Genomic DNA, 26,569 nt, shown 5'->3' with positions numbered 1-26,569 from the left:
ACTGCACCAATAAACAGGGATAATCTCCTTTAAAAATTCCTATTTCAATTTTCTTTTGAAATTTCTAATTTTCCAAAATTATGCCAAGATGACAACCTCACTTATCAATTTCTTTTAAGATTATTCTGAGATAATTATGGTCGGATATTAACATCGAAGTGAAGGAAGTGACTTCTATAATTCATTCGTGGAAAATGGGGGTTGCTGGTCTGGGTCAGCATTCATTTTCGGTCTCTCGTTGCCCTTGAGAAGGGCTACCATTTGAACTGTTGCAGTTAATTTGTTGTAGGTAGGCCTATAATGCTGTTCAGGAGGGAACTTCAGGTGCTGGTGTTGGTGCGTGTCTGCAACTCTTATGCTTCATAATGGTAATAGTTATGCCACTGGAAGGTGCTGTCTGGGGACCCTTGGTGAATTACTGCAGGGTATCTTTTAAATAGTACAGTGTTGCTAGTGAACATCATTGGTGGAGGTAATAGGTGTTTATGGATGTAGTGGCTGTGAAAAGGAACTGCTTTATCCTGATGGAATCAAAGTTCTCGAGTGTTCTTGGAACTGCGCTGCTCCTGTTTGGTTCAAATGCACTTCCTACCTTGCTGATCAATACATAGCACTGGTGAGGTCGACAGAAATCATTTTGTTACGGTTGACAGAATGCATTGATAAAACCTACCGAAAGAATGTGTCCATATTGCAAAAGATTAGACTGGAACTGTTAAATGCCAATGAAAAATCCTGGAATTGATTGATGTTTTCCTCCCCACTATTGATTTGTGCACACATGAACATTGAAAATTTAATTGATGTAACTGCTATATGCAAACAACAACAGAAGGATTGATTGATTGTCATGTCTTTCATGTAATGATGTGTCAAGGCACTTCAGAGCAGCTTTATAAAGCATATGTTGACATCGAGCCATAAAGGTGATACTCAGATGATTGGTCAAAAGCTTGAATAAAGAGGTAGGCTCTAAGTGTTTTGAAGGAGAAGACAGATTAAGGCATAATGGCTCAAGAAGTGTTTAAGGGCTTTAGAGCTTTGACTACTGAAGGCACTGACATCAATTGCATAAAAATTAAAATTAAGATTGGCCAACAGGCCAGAATTAGAGGAATGTAGATTGCATGATAGATTGTGTGACTGGGCAATATTATAGATGTAAGAAGGATCTAGGCCCTGGGAGGATTTGAAAACAAGGATAAGCATTTTGAAATTAGCTCCTAATTAGTCAGTGGTTCAATGCAAGTCAGTGAGTACAAAGCTAAATGAGTAGTTTTGATTTGATTTGATTTATTGTTGTCACATGTACTAAGGTACAGTGAAAAATGTTGTCTTACATGCTTTACAAGAGATCATACTTATATAACTGCATCAGAATGTCACAGCTGCTGAGAAAGTGCAGAGAGAGATCAACGTTAACATTTAAGCAATCCATCAAAAGTCTCATATCAGCAGGGACGATTATGTTCTTGAATCTGTTCATATCTGCATTCAAACTTTTATATCTTCTTCCTGATGGAAGAGGATATAACTGGGGTGGGCAAGGTCTTTGGTTACGTTGGTTGCTTTCCCGTTGCAGTGGAGACAGAGTCACTGGATGGGAGGCTGATTGTGTAATGGACAGGGCTGTGTTGACAACTCTCTCTAATTTCTTGTGGAAGAGTAGCTGCCATACCATGTTGTGATGCATCCACATAGTCTGCTTTCCATGGCGCATGTACAAAAATTTTTAAGAGTCTTCATGGTCTTGCCAAATTTCCTTAGCCTTCTGAGGAAGTAGCGTTGTTGTACTTTCTTGACTATAGTATCAATGTGGGTGGACTAAGACAGATTCTTGGTGATCATCACTCCCAGGAACCTGATGCTCATGACCATCTCCATCTCAGCTCCATTGATGCAGACAGGGATATGCCCTCCACTCCACTTCCTGAAGTCAATACTAGATCCTTCATTTTTGTGATATTGATGGAGAGTTTGTTGTCTCTACACCATGTCGCAAAGGACTATATCTTCTTGCTGTGCTCCATTTCATTGTTGTTTGGGATCTGACCTACAATAGTGATGTCGTCAGCAAACATGTAAATGGACTTTGTGTGGAATTTAACCACACAGTCTTGTTTAAATAAGGAGAATGGTAGGGGCCTGAGTATGCAGCTTTGCAGGACACCGGTGTTGAGGATTATCGTGGAGGAATATCCTTATTGATGGTGGTCTATTGCCCACAAAGTCGAAACTCCAATTATAGAGAGGGGAGCAGAGACCTGGATCCCAGAGTTTGGAGAGGAGTGTTGGAATTATGGTGTTGAAGGTGGAGCTGTAGTCAGTAAGTGGGAGCCTTGTTGTCCAGATATTCCAGGGATGAGTGTGGGGCCATGGCATATGTTATGGACCTGTTGCAAACTGTTAGGCAATCTGGGAGGCTTGAGTTGATGTGAGCCATGACAAATCTCTTGAAGCACTTCATAATTATGGATGTCAGAGCCACCGGGTGGTAGTTGTTGTGTCATACTGCATGACTTTTCTTTGGCACTGGGATGATTTGGTGATGTAAAGACACAGGAAATTGAGTTTTGATAACTTCAAGGGATACCAAACAATATCGTCTTTGTTAATTGAACATCGTTTATTTTTAACTATACCCAAGGGGAGGGCATTATTTGAGATCTTACCAGAGCAAATTTAAAGAGACACTCAATGGATCTGTAGTTCGGAATTTTATGCATATAATGTTTCACACTGTAAGTAAGTGTAAGATTGTATAAAGATTGGTTGAAATATCATCTTTCACTATCTAGAGTATAACAGTCTTAACCATGATACAGATGTGTGGTTGGTAACTCATCTCAGTCAAAACAGCACATCAACATTGCAAACTATCTGATGTAGCCTGAGACAACAATGCCCCCAGTAGATAGGGCAAAGAGTTTGTGGCAGAAAGTCGATGTTTAATTGGAGAAAAAATCTGCTTATTCAGTGATGGCTGTCTGATAAATAGTGTAATTACTAAGTGTCAGTGGAGAATTGGAGAGGCGGTGGTGTGGTTCAGCTGGGTTTTGTCAATGTCCGAGTGAAAATTGACAATGTTTTTCAATGATGTCACTGGAAGATATAATGTAGATAAGAAACAGGAGGGGGTCATGATGGATTGAACAATGTTAGCACTTGCCCAGACTTCATTGATTACACTCAAACATTATAAAACACTAAAGCAATAGTGTAATTCACTATTTTGAAAGCCTGGACGAACTAACTCAAAGAACTGAAAGTATGATCTGGTGTCAAACATTGCATGTTAGAATGAATGAAAGATGAAATTATATTGGATATATCAAGATCTTTTTTCGGCATTCTTCATGAATGCATTTATTATCTACATTTATTATTGTGTCTTTAAACTCATGCAAGGTATTCTGCTTTTCTTTATTCCTCCTTTAGTTCTAATAATTTGAACAAATTTTCACTTGAGTGTTTTGGCTTACACTTTGATTGAGGAAGGCAGCGTTAAAAAGCAAAGGAACAACATTTCAGGTTACTAACATCACATATTTAGACTACTTATTATTTTCTTTTACTTGGGTTTTAGTGCTGGCCTACAGTTCTGCTAAGAAATATAAAATATGTTTTGAAGTTCTGTTTACAGTTAGGAAATATGGTCAGATGCTTTTTGATTAATTTTCTTTTCCTTTGGTGCAATTTTAATTGAACCTTTCAATTCTTGCCTTCATTTTGAAATCTAATTTTCTATTTTATTCCACAAAACATTTGTCATCCTTTCTTCTCCTCGACTATGCTGTGCTGCCTCTATCTTTGTGACACTGAACTTTGACTCCAGATTGGCAGTTTGACGGTAAGATAGTGCATACTGAAGTTGCATATTCTTAATGTTCTTAAATGCTTGACTAATCTAAATATTTTTAAGTATAATGAACTTAATCTGTGTAAATAAATTTTTTAGATAGTGATGTGTTCAATTAAAATTTGCAGCACATGAAGGATGGGGAAAGAGAGAACAGTTGCAGAACATACCTAACCGCTACTTTTTCTAAATCTTGTTCTTCATGTATTGTTTCTGTATGGAAATGAAGTCAATAAAAATACAACAGAACTTTCTTACATCTTTAAAATTGTGCTAATTATTGAGTTTACTTCAAAAGTTCATAAAATGCATGTGCATGATGTCTTTTGTTGCTACTGACAGATTGCAAGTTGGCAAGATCAGGTCCTCCAGCAACAATTGTAGCAATTGATGAAGAAAGTCGAAATGGTGAGTAGCCTGTTATGATTAAATTCAAAAAATATTTGCAAGTTTGACTTTTGACAATCTGCAACCAAAAATAAATGTTGTGAAAGTAAGCCTGCAAAATGAAATGTTGCTTTTTAATGATCGAAACCCAAATGCTTAACTTGAATGTAATTCTGTGGATTATGTATGGAAAGCTGAGACCAGAGATACTCGAAATGTCAATAATTGACAAACACTTAAGATGCTTTAATGACATTCATCTGACAACTATTATGATAGAGGCATAAATCAAACATTAACGACTTAGCTTATAATGTTTCCAGTTGTTATTTTTGAATGAGTTCAGGTCACAAATAAGTCACTTTTGGATTTATTGCATGATATTGAAGGCATGCCTACGGCAAATGTCTTGATAGAAGTACTTAGCTAAGGGAAGGTGCCATGTATAGGCATGTAAATAATGTCAATTCCTGAAACTTCAGTCATTTGTACATAAACTGTTAGATAATTCAAAGTTTTAAAACTAGCAATGCAAATAAAAGAGCAAGGAAGGAGTATAGTGCTTATAAAAATAGTGTTGACTTGTATTTATGATATTATTGTGATTATTACACTGAAATAGCAGGGTTATAGAAATGTTTGAAATGATGAGCCTCTTGGAGTTTCCTTTCAAGTTGAGGGTGTGTCCCCTCCTTTTGTACGGCAAGTTTCTGAGATAAAGAAAGGATTTGTGTTTAGCTAGTAACATGTGGTTTTGCAAAGCACATCATACCCCATTAATTAATTCTGAAGTGTTGCCACTGCTGTCATGTAGGGAAATGTGGTATTCATTTTGTATACAACGATGGATGACAAGCTGTTTTGTGCTCTTTCATGTTAATTGTGTGTTAAATATTGTGCGTCCAGGAGTTAAAAAATATTAGTGTAATATAGCAACGGGATGTTTTGTATCTGTAGGAATAGACAAATATACATTTGATTTACTATTTCATGAGTAAAACCATTCAATACTCCTGTAATGCTTCACACAACAATTGGTCCAGGTTTGGAACACAACACAGAGAGGTGTTATGAAGGCAGGCCCAATAGGACAACGTTTCTATTTAAATAACCAATATGCAGGGTTATGGGCAAAAGATGAGAATTTAGCACCAAGTTAAAATGGAGACAGTGTAGAAGCATTGTGCTGAATGTCCTCATCCTGCCCTTTAACAATTCTGTGATTCTGTGTCAACTAAAAATGTGCTGACAAGTCGTAAACTGGGGTTTGAACCCACAATTTCCACTTTGAGTGAAGTGTTAGACCATTGAGTCAAGGCTCGAATCTAAATTAAATGTTGAAGTGTGTTGATCCTGCAGCAGCACTAAGTACTGCGACTCACTCAATGCAAGATTAATGTTTATATTTTCAAAAATGGTTATCAATCATGTTGGTTTAAGATCGATAGCAGCAATGTAATTTATATATCAAAGCAAACATTTAAGCAACTGCATTGTGAAATTACATTAACATATTGATAATTTTAAAACAGCAGGTGACCCATGGGTTACAATTTGGCCTGCACGACTGCAAGGACCACTCCTTCAATTAAACAATGAGCATTGGGCTCTCAGGTTATTTGAATCAATAAATGGCTCCCATAGGTAGAATAAATACCAACACTGCTGGCAGACGTATGAATTAGACATATAAAGACACAATTTATGAAGTGCACTTGAGGGTTGCTACACGTATTACTATCAAGCTGCACTTGAATTCTGAACATATGGGTTAATATACTAGTTACTGCTTAATTGTCTCATGGGACTGGAGAACTTGTTAGAAAGTTGCACAAGTAAGTAATTCCCATTGAAATTAATGACAGATAGTTATACTATAAAATCCCTTAAAGTACAAGGATTTAACTCTCCACCTGGCAAAACCAGAATAGTGATTGTGGAGGGGTGAGCCATTTCAGAAATGAGAACGAATGACTCGCCCACTCTGTTCTCACAGTCCTTCTGTTGTTTTCCAATATTGAACAGTTGTTTGGAGCCAGCAAGCAGAATGTGTCAATAAAGAAGTGCGCTCTTGTTTAATCATTCAAATTGAGTCTTGATTTATGCCATAGGAACACAGTCTGTAATTTCAGGTGGAAGCATGTCAAGGAGAGCAGTGTTCATATGCACTGCACCATTCCTCACTTCCAAAACCAGCTCCCTGCTCAAGTGTTAAGAATGTCTTTTTGCAGCTGAAGAGGAACTTGGAGTGGGAATCTTTTTATCATCAGTTACATAGGCAACAATAACACAAGTTGCTTTAACAATGAGGTTTTGCTGAAAGGGTGTAAGTAGTTAGGGTCCGAATAACATGCCAGATATCAAAAGTAGTAGTCACCAGAGTACAAAATGATCCATGCTTAATTTGGCACAGTGTTAAATAGATCTGAAACTTGAATGTGTTGCTCAGAGTAATAAGGGAGACAGTTTCAGTTCATGGGGCACACTGAACCAGTGCTGGGGAAAGATTGGAGTTACTCCATTGGAATGGCTCAATGTAACTTGTGCTATGATCAGGCTATTGATGAATCAAATAACTAGCAAGATAGTTCTAAAATGGAATGGCGTGGGTACATATGAGGGGATATGATAAAATTTAAACCGAAAGATTGCAACAACTTGGAACAGTATTGTTACATGGATAAAGATAAACATAGTATTGACATGAAGAGGCAACATTTTATTTAAATCAAAAGGCTGAGTTATGCCACATACTTAAGCTGCCTGAGTCCATGTAGGCAACACACAAACAGTGTGCTACCTGCTGCTTTAAATGATAATAATATGCAGCCCAAGCCTAAATGTATTCCTGAGTAGTTGCAGTGATCAGCAGGAAATCCCCAAATTCATGCAAAGTGAGATCTGTGTCTAGCTAACTTGCAGTACTTGGAGACAGTTTGTCTGTCTTAAAGGGAAGATGTACTTTAGGCTGGAGCAGGTTCTGGAAATGGTTAAAGAGTCTTTGAGCAGAAAGAGGACTGGTATTGGTAAGGGTAGGGGATAATACCACCTCTACAATAATTCTCAACACCGGTGCCCACAATGCTGTGCACCCAGCCCCTTACTATATTCCTTTATATATCCACGAATGCGTAGCCAAATTCAGCCTTACCTCTACTTACAATTTTGTCGATGACACCACTATAGTAGGTGAGATCTCAAACAGCGATAAGACAAAGTAAAGAGTAGACAGTTTAATGGTATGATGTAAAGACAACAATCTCTGTCTCAATGGCAACTACATGAAGGAGTTGGTCATTTACTTCTGTAAGTGGAATAAAGGACAGATACCTGTTTGTATCAATGGTGGTGAGGGGGAGATGGTCAAGAGCTTCAAGTTCCGAGGAGTAAATATTACCCAAGACTGCAAGGAATTACAGAGAGGTGTGAACGCAGACCAGTCCATCATGAAAACCAGCCTTCCTTCCATTGACTCTGTCTACCTGTTGCCTCGGAAAAGCAACCAACATAAGCAAAGACCCCTCTCATCCTGGTTATACCCTCTTCCATCCTCTTCTTCAGGTTGAAGATATAAAATTTTTAAAACATATAAGCACAGATTTAAAAGCAACTTCTTCCAGGTGGTGCAATTACTACTAGAATCAATAGCAGTAATCCAGCTTTGATGACCTTGCCGTAGTGTCATGAAAAGCACACTGACTTCCCAGGAGTTACCAAGGTTAGTGAATGCATCTTCTTAAGTCATAAATAGTCCATTAGCCTCACATGCTGCCTTATTCACCACACAAAGTTTTTAATTATCAATAATCTCTGTTGTGTGTGTTTTAGACAGAATATTCATAGCCATATTTCACCTTTTCAAATTTAGCATTGCTACCTGCCTCACATCCAAACCTCACATGGATAGCTCCCAGCTTATGCAAATTGACAGTCATTCAACTGTAACACGTATACCTCACATGCACATTGCAGCACACTCACTGATGCAGTTCCTTCTCTCTCCCATTATTGGACACAGCAGCAACTGATCAGCAGTTAATCTTACACGCCACCATTAGAGCATCTACAGCTTAGGCTGTGGATGGCAATAGGATGAAAACCAGAGAGGATAGTGAGATGTTGTAACCAAGTTTATCCTCTAGCATCTCCAGAGAGTGAGGTTGCACATGAATTCTGCAGCAAAAGGATCAAGTGAGGAGTTTTTTTTAATTAAACACTATGTTGGCTGATATTGATAGATATGTACACTGAAATATCTGGTTGATTGGCAGGTGCACCAGCTAGACAGTCTGTTGTCACTGTCAAGGATCACATTGGGTGTCCAGCTTCAAACTGGAGCAGAGCTTCAGACAGAGGTTAGAATCTTTCCTTTGGAATATGAGAACATCTGTGGATCTAACTACAAAGCAACATCATTTGGTCAATGTCTTAGCTTCCACTTTGGAGAAGTGGCAGGCAGCCAATATCTGAATGCACAGTAGAAACTGAGGACTGATGTTCTGAAATCTTAACTTGTTGTCATGCCAGAATACCTTGGCAGCATTCCAACTGCTCTGATCATGGCTGTGGATACTGATGCTCAAAGGGGCTTTCAAGATCTCCAGTAAGCCATGATTTGTGGATTCTGCGATTGCTGAGGGGCTGCCCTGAGGAGAATGTCAGTGATTACTTGAGCTCCAAGCATGTGTGGTCATTCTCAGACAGTGTCCCTTTTATGGCCTGTCAACAACCAAGTCCTAGGTGATGCTGTTTATGTGCCTTTCAAGCATAGAGTTGCTCAAGGGCATTCTGAAAGGCCATCTGCAGTCTTCCCAATCGCAATTCCAGCACCTTTTCACTGTTTGATAGTCACTGGAGTAACAATGTATGGAACTACTTGGTCAGGCAAAGCTAACTTCATGGCTGCCACTAAAGGGAAGTAGGAGAAAGTGAGGACTGTGGATGCTCAGTACAAAGGTGATGAGTCAATTTTCTTGCAGAATACTCAGTGTGCTTCATTCTGTTTGGAGAGAGTTGTATCAACATAACAATTCTGGTATGAAAAGTGTTTGGTTACATCTCTCATGTAACAGTGTGCTTTGAGTTGGGAGATGATGCTGGGTCAGCTGCTCCAAACTTGTAGAATCCTTATGCAAAGAAATTCCAGGCCTTGGTTGCCTTCACAGCTATTGGTAGAGCTGTCCTTGTTCTAAGGTTGCAGCTTTATTTACAAGATGTGGCAGAGTTCTGGGGCAGTTTCTTCACAACAATGTGTGCACTGTGCACATGAAGTTAACAAAAATGACAGAGATTCTGGCAGATGATGTTTCCGGCTGAGAGCCAAACTTCCCCTCTTCCTTAAGCCTCATGACAGCTTATCATAGAGTCATAATCATAATATTATGGAGTGCTACGTCATGGAGACAGGCCCTTTGGTCCAAACTGGTCCATGCTGACCAAAATGCCCATCCACATTAACCCTATTTCCCTGCACTTGGTCCATATCCTTCTAAAGCTTTCCTATCCATGTATTTGTCCAAATGCCTTTTAAATGTTATTAAAACATTTCAAATGCGTACCACCTTTTAGTGTAAAAAGAAACCTGCCCCTCAGGTTCACTTTTATTCTTTCCCCTCTAATCTTAAACTGATGCCCTCTCGTCCTCAATTCCCCAACACTGGGAAAAAGACTGAGTGTATTCACCTTATCAATGCCGCTATATTCACTATATATACTTCTATAAGATCTCCTCTCAGTCTCTTATACTCGAAAGGCAAAAGTCTTAGCTTGTCCAACCTCTCCCTATAACTCAGACCATTGTGTCCAGGCAACATCCTTGTAAATTTCTTCTGCACTTTTTCCAGTTTAATGACATCCTTCCTATAACAAGGTGACTAAAACCAAACACAATACTTCAATTGCAGCCTCACCAACATACTACCTTGATTTGACTTGCCAAAATGCAGACCTCACACTTATCTATATTAAATTCCATTATCCATTTCTCAGCCCACTTCCATAGCTGATCAAGGTCCTGCTTCAATTTCCGATAACTTTTCTCACTGTCCATGCTACCGACTATTTTAGTGTCATCAACAAACTTACTAATCATTGCTGATTTTGATGAAGAGCTTATGCCCAAAACATCGATTATCCTGCTCCTCGGATGCTGCTTGACCAGCTGTGCTTTTCCAGCACCATACTTTCGACTCTGATCTCCAGCATCTGCAGTCCTCACTTTCTCAAACTGCCTTGTACATTATCATCCAAATCATTGATACAGATAACAAACAGTAATGGGCCCAGCCCCAACCCCTGAGGCATTCCACTAGTCACAGGCCTCCAGCTGACAAGCATCCTTGCCCTCTGATTCCAACATCAATTGTGTATCCAATTTGTCAGCTCGCCCTGGATGCCATGCAATCTAACCTTCCAGAGCAGCCTACCATATGGAACCTTGTAAAAGGCCTTACTGAAGTCCCTATAGACTACATCTGCTGCCTTTCTTGTCCTTGACATATAAAAAGAGATTGAATCGGTGGCACTATATTCACTGGAGAATGGAAGAATGAGGGGTGATCTCCAAGAAAGCTATAAATTGCAGTTGAGGTTGATATTTATCCATGACCTAATGGGTTGATATTTATCCATGACCTTATGGATGGCAGTACTACTTTTTTATTGAACGTTTCTGACTTTTTGCTATGTTTCTTCTTCAGTATGGAATAAAGTGATATTGGATTTTGTTCTCGGGAATTAAATAGGACAGGTGGAGTATGATGAATTGGGCAAACATCTGGGTCATATTGATTGTGATATAATTAGCGATGAAGTAATTACAGAAAACAACAAAGAAAATGAAGATCAATTTCAGTGGTTTAAGAAAGAAAGAAGCACAGGTGAACTAAAAACAGTGGCCAAGAAACCAATAAATGAATAGTGTGGACTTTCAAGGTGGAGACGGTCCAACAACAACTTTCATTTAAAGAGCATCTTGAGTCGAGTAAAACACTCAAGGTGCTTCAAAGGACTGTTGTCAAACGTTGTTTAAAGTTATTCCACAATAACATAGAAGACTAATCATTTTAAAACAAGTATTTTAACCGAGGAGGAGAGGACAAAATGATTAATTAGGGGAACACATATCTTTGAACTCAGGCATTCAGGGATTAATACTGTGTTGCATAGCAGGTGAGAATTGGAGTGCTGAGATCTTGAAAAGTTGGAGAGTAAAAAGAAGCATTAATCCATTTAAAACAATGAAATTGGAGTGGACCTGTAGAATGGACAAGTTCAAATATTACATTCCTGTTTGACAAAGGGGAGAGGAATAAACTTTACATTCACAGGTTAATTTACATGTGAGATTCCGTGAGTCAATTAAAGACAGCCAGCATGAGTTGGTTAAGGGAAAATCATGTTTGGCTAACATTGAGGGCAGGGAGAAAGTGAGAACTACGGATGCCGACAAGTCAGAGTCTAAAAGTATGGCGCTGGAAAAACACAGCAGGTCAGGCAGATCTGAGGAGCAGGTGAGTCTTGTTTTGGGCAAATGCCCTTCATCAGGAATATGGAGGGAGAAAGGGGTTGAGAGATAAATATGGAGCAGGGCTAGGAGGGAAGGCAGCTGCGACAGTGATAGGTGATTGCAGGTGGGGGCTAATAGTGATGGTGGGGAGGGTGGAGCGGATGTGTGGGAAGGAAGATGGGCAGGTAGGGCAGTGCCAAGTTGGAAGGTTGAATCTGAAATGAGGTGATGGAGGGGGTGATTTAGAAACTAGTGAAGTCAATGTTGATGCCGTGTGGTTGAAGGGTCCTAAGGTGGAAGATGAGGCGTACTTCTTCCAGTTGTTGGATGGCTTTAATTTGGGAGTGGAGGAGGCCCAGGACTTGGATATCCTTGGGGAGTGGGCAGGTTGATATGGTCAGCCACAGGGTGGTGGTGGTGTTTGGTGCATGTGTCCCAGAGGTGTTCCCTGAAATACTCTGTGAGTTGGTGCCCTGTTGTCCCGATGTAGAGGAGACCACATCGAGAGCAATGGATGGACACAGTAGATGGGGTGGATATGCAGGAAAATCTCTGCCAGCTGTGAAATGATCCTTTGGGGCTTTGGATGGAAGTGAGGGGGGAAGTATGGGTGTAGGTTTTACCCCTCCTGTGCAGCAAAGGAGGATGCTGGGTGTGGAGGGTGGGTTGGTTGGGGGGGGTTGTGGATCAAACAAGGAAGTCGTGGGGGGAATGGTATTTGTAGAATGTAGATGGGGTAGCGAGGGAAATATATCTTTGGTGGTGGGGTCTGATTATAGGTGGTAGAAATGGCAGAGGATAATGCACTGTATTTGGTGATTAGTGAGGTGGAAGGTGGGGATGAAGGGTGGGGTTCAAAGGTGGTGGTGGAAGAAGTGGAGAAGTTGCGCCGGATGGCATTGTTGATCACGTGGAGGGGAAATTGTGGTCCTTGAAATCAGAGGCCATCTGGGACATAGGAGCAGAAATTAGGCCATTTGGCCCATCGAGTCTGCTCCACCATTAAATCATGGCTGATAGGTTTCTCAACCTCATTTTCCCACTAAGTGGTCCAACAACTAATGGATCAGATCCAAACTCTGTGACCTGACACATCCAATTGTGATTGACTTGGATTAGGCAGTGGAGGAGGTCCACACCTTGCATGTCCTTGATGGAGTTGAAGTAGTCGGCCACAGGATGATGGGGTTGCTTGGTGCTTGTGTTCCAGAAATGTTCCCTGAAATGCTCCGAGAGTTGGTGTCCTGTCTCCCCAATGTAGAGGAGACTATATTGAGAGCAATGGACACAGTAGATGTGGTGGGTGGAAAACCTCTGCTGGATGTGTAAAGATCCTTTGGGGCCTTGGATGAAGGAGAGGGGGGAGGTTTGGGTGCAAATTTTGCACTTCCTGCTGTGCGAAAAAAGGGGCGTGGAGGGTGGGTTGTTGGGGGGCACGGACCTAATGAGGGAGTCCAAGTCCCAAAGGATCTTTGCACAACTGGCAGAAATTTTCCTGCATATTCACCCTCAGCTTCTGCCTTTTGGACTCTTCTACCACATTGGCATCAACATTCACTTCACCAGTTTCCAAATCTCCCCTTCTCCCACCTCATCCCAGATCCAACCCTCCAAATCGGCACCACCCTCTTGACCTATCTGTCCATCTTCCTTCCCACCTATCCGCTCTACCCTCCCCACTGACTTATCAGTGTTATCCCCCACCTGCATACACCTATTGCCTTCCCAGCTACCTTCCCCTTCGCCTCAACTCCACACCTCTATTTGTCTCTTAGCCCACTTCCCCCTCCACATGTCTGATGAAGGGCTTATGCCCAAAACATCGACTCCCCTCCTCCTCGAATGCTGCCTGACCTGCCGTGTTTTTCCAGTGCCACACGTTTTGACTCTAACATAGAGAGGAGCGTTTATAGACTTTGAGAAAGCTGCTGCAAAACGACTGTATCACAGATTTTTCTTCAGAAAATGGACATCTGTTTTTAAAGCAACATTTGCAACTTACGCTCTGGAATTGGCAAAAGCATAGAAAGCACAGAGCTGTTGTGGATGGATATTTTGCTGATTAGAGAAAATTATACAGTGATAACTTTTGGGTTATATTCGACCCACTGCCTTCCTGGTTTCATATAGCTGGCCTGGACTTGGTTACAAGGAGCTCACTATTTTAAAGCTGACAGCAATGAAAATGTTGATAAAATCACAATTACTGAGCAAAATACTTACGGACTTTGGGAGGACATACCTTGTTGGAATAGGCATATTTATGGCAAATGCAACTTAATATAAATGATAATTCCTCCCAGCATGTATCACTTTGCACCTATTTGACATAAATTTTGGCAAGAGATGTTTAAAACAGAGGTATTTTATGAGTTGTTAAGATCCATCGTGGGGTGAATCAGTTCTCTTCTGTTCAACCTCCCCATTGATCATAACAAATGTTTAAGTACGTTTGCCCAATTTTAATGTCGTTAACTGCTTTCACTGGGAACAATAAGGAAACAATTACAAGTTTGTCGAGTGAAAGAAAGAGCAGGTTTTTTTTGCTAATCCTGGAAATACAGTAACAATTCAATCAAGACTGCATCTTCTGTGAAAGCATGTGGGCCTTAACACACATACACAGATACGAAGTTAATTGTGGATATTGTCATATATAAAAAAATGCAAAGGAATATACAGTTTAGAATCCCCAGACTATCCTTGAGGCATACGATTTTAGTATTGAGACACCTTTGTCAGTTAGTGCCTTGGACCATCAGCAATAGCAAATATTGCCGTCATCCTTTAAGTTTTCGGGGTTACAATGTACCTTTTTGGTCAATATTGTCATTGAGTGCATATTTCTTGAGAGACAGTGTCCTTAGCTTGCGTTTCATACTGCATCTCTAGTTTCATCTCAGTGTTTTTTTGTTCCAAAAATCTCCTTGAACTGCAACTATATATTTTGCCTTCTGCTGATTTTTTTTCCACTTTTCAAGCTTAATATTGTAAGTTACATTTTCATCTCCAACATGAAGACTTTCATGATGGTGCAAATTATTCTTCTCCAACTTAGGCAGTCCTTCAAGATTGAGAATGACTTTTTCCCACTCTGGAGTTAAGGGTCCTGAGGTGACTAAATAATTTGATGCTGGATCTGCACAGCCTACCAAAGGTGGGCAGATGGTGTTTGAAGAGGCAGGTGGGTGGGATGCTCAAGTTTCTTGTTTCTTCTCCTCTGTGAGGCCTCCAATTGAATCTGCTGGCAATGCTAAAGATGATTGCTGCCTTAATGGATGGTTCTTCAGTTTGGGTGTTCTTCAGCAACAGATGCCAGTGACTCAATGGAGGTACAGTATTTTCTCATGGACATTTGGATGACATTCTTGAAGTATTTTCTCTGCTGTCTTAATGCTGGCTATGGTGGAGCTTGGAGTAGAGAGCTTGTTTCAGAAGTTTTGTGTTGGATGATTTGGTCTGCACACACAGCTGGTTGATAATAACCAGTATTTTGACACTGGTTGGCTTGAGAGAGGATATTGATAATGGAGCACCCTATCCTGCCATTGAGTTTGTAGGGTGTCACAAAGACCATCATTGATGATATTTCTCCAGCGATTGAGACATTTTGCTGTACAATGTAACACTAATGTCCTGTAGACTTTGATTTTGGTGCCAGGTTTGTGATCAATATTCTGTTCCACAGATGGCTGAAGGCTGCACTAGTACACTGGAGGCAATGATGAACTTTCATGGCTGATGTCCATCATCACTGAAAGGAAGCTTCCAGGTTACGAAAATTAATTTGTGTTGTCCAGTGGTTCACTGTGTATCTTGTATGTGGGGGGCAGTGGGGGAGATTGTTGTGTGACACGAGCATAGGGGAAGGGGAACTTCATCTTGTGGATGTTTAGCCCAAGGCCCATTATATCTCGGTAGATGCATTAATGGTCATTTAGAGGGCATCTCTCTGATTGTTCATGCTCACAAGCAATTCAATGAAAGAGATTGGATTGTGCTTCTGGACTCGAGGTGATGTAGTTCTTCTGCTCTTCCTGTAGATAAGCTCCACTACAGCAGGTGGTTTCTTGGATATGGAGTGGAGCATTGCAGGAAGGAAAAAAGGAGAAGGCCACTGGTGCAATGTCATAACTTTACCTGACCAGATGGTGGTTGAAATAACTCCAAAGATGTTCATTATCCTGCCACCTTTATTTCCACGTGCATAGTACATGACATGATGCAGCTAGCTCAGAGCTGGCTCCTGCATTGAATAGAATCCCTGACACTCCTGTTTGTATCTGCCTGCCAAGGCTCTCTGATTGAGGCTGTTAAAGTGGGCTTATCAGGGAACTCATATTCTGAGGTCCACCTGACTGACTTTGTTCCAATCACTACAGTAGGTGCAAAGATGACAGGAACCCAGCAACATTTGTAGATGACTTGTGTAGATCTACACACCTGACTTGTGTAGATCTACACACCTAACTTGTGTAGATTTTTCAGTACAGTAAAGACTATCCAAACACCTAAGGAATTACACCAGTGAGAATGAAGAACAAACAGGCAATCATGTTAATTCCAGCTCAGGCTATTTCTCATCTAATCCACGCTGGTTTTATGAAACTTGGGCAATCCGCGGCTCAGGTGATGTCAATGTTTTTCAAAACTATTCCAGTCCATGCACCCCGAGTTATTGGATACAACAATGAAATCTAAAAACCTGCAGTCCTTATTTCACATCATGACGGTAGAATTTGAGAAACTTTGAAGGTAGCAAATAGGTTGATGAGATTTAAGAAGTATATATGCATGTTCCTGCAAATAGGGACCTTGAATAAATCAATAAGATAACAGTGTTTGATCATTGAAAATCACTGGTTTTATCTAAATAGGACTATTCTCTACAATGCTTTTCATAAGTCAGACATAGGCACAAAGAATATATGCCTGTCTTCTCTGCTTTTAGATTTTTTGATAGCTTCTCTCGTCATTCTGTTGATGACAGTTTTAATCTAGTGATCACCTGTCATTGTGTCTTCAGTCAGAAGAAATCATTCATTAGTCAACCCACTAAAGTCCTCCTTAACATTTAAAAAAAAACTCACATTCAGATGACATATAATTCATTTCAGCTGAGAGAAAATCATTCTTTCTCTGTAGATCAGCATTCATCTAATCACATGATGGAAATCAGCACAAATATCCAATTGCACTGCTCAATAATTTGCAGTCAATATTGTGTGTTTTCTTACATGTTCAAGAGGAAGTTAAAAATGAACATGGACCTTAAGGTCTTTTGTAAAAGTTTAAATATAAACAAAAAGGAGCTCCTAATTTAAATGAAAATTGGTGGTCCATTCCAATTACTTTCCATCATGTATCTCACATGCAAGCTGAAAAATTCATCTCTGCACTGTCTTCAGTTTTAACTCTGTAGGATGAATTGGGAGTGAAGGATTGCTATTTAATTATTGTACTGGATAACAGGAACAGACACTGGTAGTAAAAACTTAAATGAAATAAACTTGTTCTGAGTATGGTAGTCCCTGAAAAATAATCATGATCTGTTTATTCTCAACAAAATTGAACTAACGTGCAAAGGCTTTACTTTGATATGCATTGGTGATAAAATTGGTTTTCTCTTCATTTCAGTGTTAAGTAGACAATAGATTGTGAGTTCAAAGTCTGATAGCTTATGTCTTGTATCCTTATTGATGTAAAACTTTAATCTGTGTGGGAAAATAAGAAGGCATGAATTTGCTAAGAAGCTCATTAATGTTGGAATGATATCTGAACAAAGCCTACTGAAGCAAGAGTTTCCAAAGTCACAGTTAAAAATCACACAACAGTGGGTTATAGTCCAACAGGTTTATTTGGAAGCACTATAGTCCAACCACCTGATGAAGGAGTAGCGCTCCGAAAGCTAGTGCTTCCAAATAAACCTGTTGGACTATAACCTGACGTTATGTGATTTTTAACTTTGTATACCCCAGTCCAACACTGGCGTCTCCAAATCATAAAGTCACAGTGTTATGGACCAGACCAAGCCCCCTCAAAATATACTCAAGAGGTATCCAGACCCAAACCTTTTCTTATTTTAAAGGGAAGTGTAAGGTTTTGTGTTCCAGGTGCAATTCAATTGGTCAAACTACTCCAATTTAAGCAAGACACACTTTATTTATTACACTACAATTAAAATATCGACAAAATTCAAAAAGAATTGGCTTAACTGTAACACTATCAAAATATTTAACTAAATAATGTATACAGTAACTTGTAATAATTAACTGCTCTAATATAGTAACATCCCATGATCATACCTTTGGCAAAGGCAAATTCAATAAAATAGTAATTCTAGCAAGAAGAGAATCCCAGCTTTCAACTGTAACAGAAGGGAATAAGAACGTCCACATCGATCTTCACAACCTCAACAACTGTAGTAAGCTAAAACCCAAACTCCTGGTTCAGTGGGAGCTTGACCCCACCCATTCAAGTTGCTTCTCTTGTTTCAATTGTTTTTAAAAAGCCCAAAGGCCTCTCAATCCTTTTATTGGCTTTCAGCAGACTGCTTGCCACCTCTGTCTCAACCTTTCTTTATAAAACCAAAAGGATTAAATACACCTGTTAAAGCCACAGTTTTGTCACACACAGCACCTTTCAAGATGGATGAGCTGACCACTTAATAGGGAATATAACCATTAGAATACCGCAAAATCATTGCATTGGTTTCTGTTGCCCTGATGCAACTTCAAGACTTGAATTAAAAATGCACACCTTGAAAGCTCAAACAGGCATGAGATGGCCTCCTGAAGCTGAGAGTTTTAGACTGAAATCTGATTTGTTGTAGGTGGTCTTCTCAAATTCTGTTAATTTAGAAGTGATATACTTTGGAAATTTTTTGCATCAATGTAACCAATACAATGAATAATTTGAGAGGCAACAAAACACATCCTGATTCATCCAGCCTGTCCCGGACTTCTGATGTCTGAAGCACCAAGATGTTCTACCCCCACCATTACAGCACCAACCCTCTTTAAATGCAGCACTCCTCATCGAATGATTAGAATCCCTACAGTGTGAAAGCAGGCCATTTGGCCTATCAAGTCTACATTGACCCTCTGAAAGGCATCCTACCCAGACACCCCTGCCACCCTATCCCTGTAACCCTGCATTTCCAATTGGTTAATTTACCTAACTTGCACATCCCTGCACACTTTGGGAAATTTAGTTTGTTCAATCTACCTAACCTGCACATCTTTAGGCAGTGGGAGGAAACTGGAGCATCCTGATGAGAGGAGAACATGCAAACTCCAGCTGGAATCAAGCCTGGGTCCCTGGAGCTGTGAGGCCTCGCTCCTTACTTTAGTTGATGCATGTCGTAATTATGAGCATCAGTTTCCATTTACAAGTTTATAAGTGGCAGAAACTCAGAGTGAATAACATAAATAATATCCGAGACATGTGAGTGCCCAGAGTTTTACTATTGTAACAGGTATGATTATGGGGGAAGAGGTATTGCTGCTTTCAGCCTGAAGGTATTCTGCAGAGTTCTTTTTTGATATTGCATTTATTGAGCATAATACGCCCTGAAAAATCAGAATGCATAACAAGGTCAATAAAATGTTAATCCTAAACTAATAAGTTTGTAATTTGCTGGAATATTACACATATTTGAGAGTTGTACAATATCATTTTGTATAATATGATTCTAGTTTAAGACAAATTAGACTGTATTGGCCACCTCCCTCAATATTGATTTATTGACATGCATTGCTGAACTCTATTTGATTTTAAATCAACACCAGCAGCCAATACTGAAGTTAACAATTGATTTTATTTACATAGTATAAATAAAATAGAAGTCATAAAGGTGCCAAAGGAGCTTGGCAACAGCTAATAGTTTGACAGTACACTTGAGTCACCCAAATGCTGACATCAATCCATGTTTCTGCTGTATAATCTGAGACAGAACCAACACAGAGAAAGAAAATCATTCTGAAAGAAGAGCAGTGGAAGCCAGTACTGAATTTGGGATTGAGAGCTGACACATTATTGAGACCTCTATTTCTATGAGCTGATGATATTCTGTTCCTTTTACACTGTCCTCTAGCAAATAACATTCAGATCTCGGGATCTATTCAGGTTGCATTCCTCCATTTATTTCGCTGAGATCCTTTGCAAAAGAGGCAATTAAATAAGAAAAATAACCCAAGAAGAGAGAAGGAGTGTAAGAGGTCTGGAGAGCATAGGTAGAAGCTTTAGACACAGATTAGAATTCTATTTCACAAATGTGTATGTGTCAGCAGCAAGTTAATTTCACTCTTTTAAGGGAGTTTGTGCTTAAGAATCAAATGGTTGATTTTTGTTGAGAAGGAGAATTTTTGTATTATTGTTCATAATCGATGTCTCTTAGTGTGTGGGGCTTGTATAGTTTCTGATCATCAGTGTTGTTTGTCCTGATTTATAGAACTTCAAGTATCAGGCTTTATCAATTTTAACTAAAAATCAGTAATTATCATATTTGCACTCTAGAGGTTTTAGCAAATTGCCTTACACACAGTATCATGCACATAAAAGCCCAAATTTCTGCAGTGGCAGACAGGCAAAATAATTCAAATTACAAATTGTGCCACCATACATGTTCTGCCCTATTTTCACAGGGACAATAATGGTTTTGAGCATATGAGCTTAATGGAGCTATTCATTGAAACCACAAGTTGTCTTTACTAAAGCAATGTTTGGTATCCGTGTAGCATGAAACATAGTGTACTCACTATAAATGCAGGTCTGAATGCAGTGGATGTTTTTGGAATGGGAAGGTACCCCAATGGATATGGTCCTGGGGTATGCCTTTGGGGTGCAATCAGGTACTCTGGGGTTTCAGTTACCCTTGGGATAGGAAGGTAACTTTGGAGATGAGGAGGGTGTGAAGTCAGCTGTTCCTTGGGATTATTAGCAGTGGATAAGAGTATTCTTAAAGAATGGGATCTTTGAACCCATTAAATGTCAAATCTGTCAAAGAAGTGTCAGATATATTGAGAACTGTCAAAATGTGTCTTTATGGATGAATTGCTTTCCTCAGTAGATTATAGTCTGCAGTGTGCAACTTGAAGAAATAGAACTTTATTTTTCTTCAGTGAATCTGGGTATTGGTGGATGCAAGGTGAGTTAGCACAATAGGGGGAAAGGGTGGTGGATGGAGCTATGAATTGACAGGAGTTGACATTAACTTGACATAGGTGTTGTGAGGGACATAATATGGAACAGGGGTTTGAGGGGCTATGGGCAGAGGTAAAGAAGGATAGTGCAGCAGCATAGTGGATGAGAGGAGCTATGGGGATGTAGGTAAATGGACCGAAGACATTTGAGGGGCTGCAGAGGAGAAGTAGAAGGCTTTAGTTAGAATGAACTGTTATTGATAGGGCAATGGGAGTTTGAGTGTAAATATTAAAGGTTAGGGGAACGTTTCATGTTTACTTCTTTATTTTAACTTTTGAACCCAGTGCTTTACTGTTCACACACTACCCAACCTCTCCCAGCTAGCTTAAGAATCTGGCAGCTGCCTGGGTCATCTAATCTGGCTTGTCGTCCTAATGCAAAAATGGAGAATACCGGTGGCCAATTTTAAATGTTAAGTATAAAGAGTTCCCATCTCTGTGCATTTGACCTGCGAACAAATAATTAAACGATTGAAATACAGATGAACAGAAATTACAAGTTATACTAATTTCACTCTCTTTTATAGCAGACCTTTATTCATAGCTGAACTGATGCCGAGGAATCAGAGTATGCTATGAGGTTCCTTTGAGTTAAATTACCAGGAGGACTGGTAATTGGGCAGTATGGCGGCTCACTGGTTTGCATTGCTGCTTTACAATACGTGTTTAATTCCAACCTGTCTGGAGTTTGCGCACTCTCCCTGTGTCTGCATGGATTTCCTCCGGTTTGTTCCCACAGTCCAAAGATGTGCAGGTTAGCTGGATTGGCCATGCTAAATCATCCATAGTGTGCAGGATAGGGGGATTAGCTATGTGTTTTGGACCAGACCAAACTCTTTCAAATTATTTGAAGAAGGTAGTCTGGACCCTAACTTTTTCTTATTTTAAAAGCAAATATGAAGTACCTGTTCCAGATGCAATGTAACTGGTCAAACTACTCAAAGTTAAGAAAAGCATAATTTATTTAAACACTGTAGTTAAAATACAACCAGAGAAAGAGGAATTTTGAATAACTTAGCAGAATAATAGATATAATAGCTATTACTAATTAACTATTCCATTATAGTAACATACCCCTTGGCAAAAAGGAAAATTCAGACACAGATTCTCAAATGCAGTTCTCCCATCCAGGAGGGAAAGAAAATTGAGAAAATTCAGAGAGAGTAGCAACTGGGAGATATTCACTGAAGGTTCTAATGCTATTGAGACCCCAATAGCTTCTGATGCTACTGGAAAACCAAACCCAGAAATCCTAACTCATGAGAGCTGGCCACATCATTCAGGTTATTTAATAAAACAACACAATGCCTCCCAAACTATTTACTCAAGTGGTCTTCAGTAGCCAGCTTGGTATCTTTGCCTTGCAACCTCTCTACAAAAAAACAGGACAAAATAATCTCTTAAAGTGACAGCATCATCACACATGGTTACAAGGACAGGATAAGGAAATGGGTTCTGGGTGGAATGCTCTTTAGAAGGTCATGTGCTCTCGATGGGCCAAATAGCTTGCTTCCACAATGATTCTATGACTGTTTTCAGGACTGGAGATTGGAATAGGTCAGGGATGGGATTGGAGAAAGAGAAGTATTTTCCTTCACTTTCAAGGTTTAACTGAGCTAGATATTTTTAAAATCAGTCTGTTTGGAGATATTATCATACACTGTGGAGCAGATGATTTTACCTTGGCTGTTAGTTGTTCTATGTTCATATAAGAATGGAATAGTGTAGGTTAGATGGGCTTCAGATTGGTTTCACAGGTTGACGCAACATCAAGGGTCAAATTGCCTGTACCTCACTGTAATGTTCTATGTTAGTAGCTGGTTCAATGGCTTTTTGGATGCTGTTTTGGGTGGTACTTCCCATGTTTTTTTTTAACATGTTGTTATTTCTCACTGCAAATTACAAACCTGGCTGCTTTAACCACTTGACCTATTGAGAGTCCATAATCCTCCTTCCTAAAGGTTATGCCAATAAATTCCCTGTTGAGTGGAATTCATCCTTTGTGAGATTTGATACAGCCGGTAGTCCAATAAATTCTAACTAATTTGAATGCCATTCAGGAAAGGACATTGAGTTTTCATGTCTCTATAATCTGGTGAAGTAGAAGAAAAGTCAGGTGATATTTTTTTTAAAAGCAAATGTGCTTGTGTTTCACAAATGATTGGGTTGTTCATATTTTATGTGATCATAAGATATAGGAGATAATTAGGTCATTTGGCCCAGTGAGTCTTCACCATTTAATCATGACCAATATGTATTCAACCCCATTCTCCTGCCTTATCCCATGACTCTTGATCCCTTATTAATAAAGAATCTAGCTTAATATGCTCAAAGACTTGGCCTCCACAGCCTTCTGCAGCAATGAGTTACACAGATTTGCCACCCTTTGGCTGAAGAAATTCCTCCTCATCTCAGTTGTGAAGAGTTGTCTCTTCATTCTGTGGCTGTGCCCCTGGGTCTTAGTCTCTCTTATTGGTGCAAACATCTTCTCCACCTTCATTCTTTAAAGTTTTACAATTGTATTCTGTAAGTATCAGTGATGTTCCCCCTCATTCTTCTGAACTCCATTGGTACAGATTCCGGGTCCTCCACCCTTTCTCACATGACAAGGTCTTCATCTCTGGGATCATTCGTGTGAACCTGCACTAGATCCCCTCCAAGGCCAGCCTCATTTATGGGTCACGAAACCATTCACAATATTCCAAATGCAATCTGACTGGTGTTATGTACAACTTCAACAGTACAATTGTGGTCTTATATTCTAGCCCCCTTAAAATGAATGCTTACATTGTATTTGCCTTCTAACTGTCAACTGAACCTGCACATTAACCTCAAGAGAATCCTGATCTCGGACTCTCAATTCTCTTTGTGCTTCACATGTTCCAAAGGCTTGCCCAATTTAGAAAATAATCTGCGCCTCTATTCTTCCTTCCAAAATGCACAATGTCACACTTTCCTAAGTTGCATTCCATCTGCCACTTCTTTGCCCTCTCTCCTGGCCTGTCAGACTACAGCCTTCCTGCTTCCTCAGCACTACCTGTCCCTTAACCTATTTTTTCTCCTCTGAAAGCTAAGCAACAATGTCCTCAATTCCTTCATCAGATCATTAATGTGCAATATGAATAGTTGTGGTACCAATACTAATCCTTGTGGAACTCCACTAGTCACTGGCCGCCATCTTGAAAAAGATTGCATTATCCCCACTCTCTGCCTTCTGCCAGTCAGCCAATCCCCTATCCATTCCTGTACCTTAATCCTAACACCATTGGATCTTATCTTATTTAGCAATCTATTGGCTGTCACCTTGTCAAAAGTATTCTGGAAATCCAAATAGATCATGTCCATTGGCTCACCTTTGTCTAACTTGCTTGCTATCTCCTCAAATACGAACAGATTTGTCAGGCATGGCCTCCACTTGATGAAGCTGTACTGACTCAACCCTATGTTATCAAGCACTTCCAAGTACTTCGCAATTTCAACTTTAATGGTAGACTTTTAAAGTCTTACCAACAACCGAGGTCAGGCTAATCGGCCTGTCTTTTGCCTCTCTTCTTAAACGGGGTATTTATTAGTCATTTTCCAGTCCTCTGGGATCCTCCCTGGCTCCAATGATTCCTGAAAGATTACCACCCATGCTTTCACAATCTCCTTAGCTGTCTCCTTCAGTCTGTATGATTTGTCTACCTTCAGACCTTTCAGCTTCCTCAGCAGCTGTTTCTTACTGATGGCCACTACACTGCCCTCTGACTCTGCAAGTTCTGACATGCTTCTAGTATCTTCCATGGTGAAAAATAATGCAAAGTGTCTCTTTCGTTCTCCACCATTTCTTTGTTCTCCATTACTATTCCTTCAGCTTCATTTTCCAGTGGTCCACTGTCCACTGTCCACTCTTGCCTCTCTCTTACCTTTTATGTATCTAAAAACTCTCACAATCTTCTTTTATATTCCTATCTCGCTTAGCTTCAGATTTTATCATCTCCCCCATTCTTGCCTTTTGTGGGATTTCAAAGATGGGATAGATGGTCGGGTCATGCTGGGATTGTCTTTGAATGGTCAGTGAAAACTCAGTGGGCTGAATGGCCTCTTTCTGCTCTGTAGCGATTTTATTGTATATTCTATTCTGATCAAGTTTATCTCCTCACACATCAACAAATCCAGAATTACCTGTTGCTTAGTGGGCTGTGGAACAAACTGCTCCAAAATATCATCTCAGAGACATTCCAAGAATTTCTTTTCTTCGAATCAACTATAAATCTGATTTTCCCAGCCCCCCTTACTTATTGTAAGAGTGACTTTCATACATGCCTTTTCTATCTTCTGATTTATCCCCAAATCCTGACTACTGTTTGGAGGCCTGTACATAATTCCCATCAAGGTCTATTTTTCTTTGCAGTTCATTAACTCTACCCACACTGATTCTGTGCCTTCTGACTCTATATCACTTCTTGCTATTGATTTAATTTCATTTCTTACAAACAAGGCGACCCCATCTCCTCTGCCCATCTGCCTGTCATTTTGATAGGAAGCATATCCTTGGATATTTAGTTCTCAGCCCCTGCTCAACTTGTCGCCACATCTCTGTAATGCCCACAACATCATACCTGCCAACGTCAATCTGTGCTGCAAGCTCGTTTACCTTGGCTGGTATACTTTGTGCATTTAAGTACAACACCCTCAGCTCTGTGTTGACTGTGCGTCTTCTCGTAGTTGTGCCCTTATCGGATGTTAGAAGCTAGATTCCTGACACTGTTCTCCACCCTATTAAATGTTGTGGGATAATTTCTTTTCTTTCCATAAATGTTTTTTTTCATACCTTTCCATGCAACTGAACACCCCTCCCCAACCGACTCACACACTTGTGCACTCACATATGTTTATACAGTTTAACTGAAAGTCCTATCAATGAGGTATTTGCATAAGATTTTGGTCTTTCCCAGTGTCTACATTGCCAAAATCCCAGCTATCCACTGAGCCATTTTGAAAAGTTTTTTTTGACAAGATGTAATATTTTTATCCCTGGACTGTGCATGATACTCTATAAAGTGAGAGTTCAAACTTCTATAGAACAAAATTTACATTGTATTTCATGTTCAACGACATCTACAAATATGTTCCTTTTTCATTTCAGGAAAGATGTAACATCATATCCACAGCTGTCAACTGTTGTTCTGCTTCACTTCTCACATGCTGTGATATCTAAATGGCAGCTCTCACTCCTACTTTCAATTTCAGTTCCTACTACTGACTTAAATTGTTTCTCTCTGTGTCTATCTATTCAATTTAAATCAGCACTAGATGTGAGAACTAAAATTGAAAGGGATAACTTTGATTTCAATATCACAGTGCATAGGATGAGAAGGGCTCCAATAATGCTCAAGTAGCTTAGCGCCATTCAGAGAAAAGCTGTCCACCTAGTTGATAGGTGAAAGTGAGGACTGCAGATGCTGGAGATTAGAGTCAAGATTAGAGTGGTGCTGGAAAAGCACAGCAGGACAGGTAGCATCCGAGGAACAGGAAAATCAATATTTTGGGCAGGAGCCCTTCATCAGGAATGAGGCTGGAAGCCTCAGGAGTGGAGACATAAATGGGTAGGGGTGGGGCTGGGGAGAAGGG

At 39.9% G+C, this 26,569-nt stretch overlaps 1 protein-coding gene across 1 annotated transcript in view; it reads left to right on the top strand.

Annotated features, from left to right (window-relative positions):
• The window catches only part of pcdh15b (protocadherin-related 15b), a 1,519,471-nt gene that overhangs the window by 877,061 nt on the left and 615,841 nt on the right, over positions 1-26,569 (top strand). The window contains exons 8-9 of the mRNA XM_072557866.1: positions 3,836-3,850; positions 4,202-4,267. Coding sequence (XP_072413967.1) covers positions 3,836-3,850; positions 4,202-4,267 — 81 coding nt within the window. The remainder of the gene's footprint in view (positions 1-3,835; positions 3,851-4,201; positions 4,268-26,569) is intronic.

The sequence above is a fragment of the Chiloscyllium punctatum genome, chromosome 38 (genome assembly GCF_047496795.1).
Source record: "Chiloscyllium punctatum isolate Juve2018m chromosome 38, sChiPun1.3, whole genome shotgun sequence".
Lineage (NCBI taxonomy): Eukaryota > Metazoa > Chordata > Chondrichthyes > Orectolobiformes > Hemiscylliidae > Chiloscyllium > Chiloscyllium punctatum.
The sequence above is the reverse complement of the archived record's forward strand: the minus strand, read 5'-3'. Positions and strand labels throughout refer to the sequence as shown.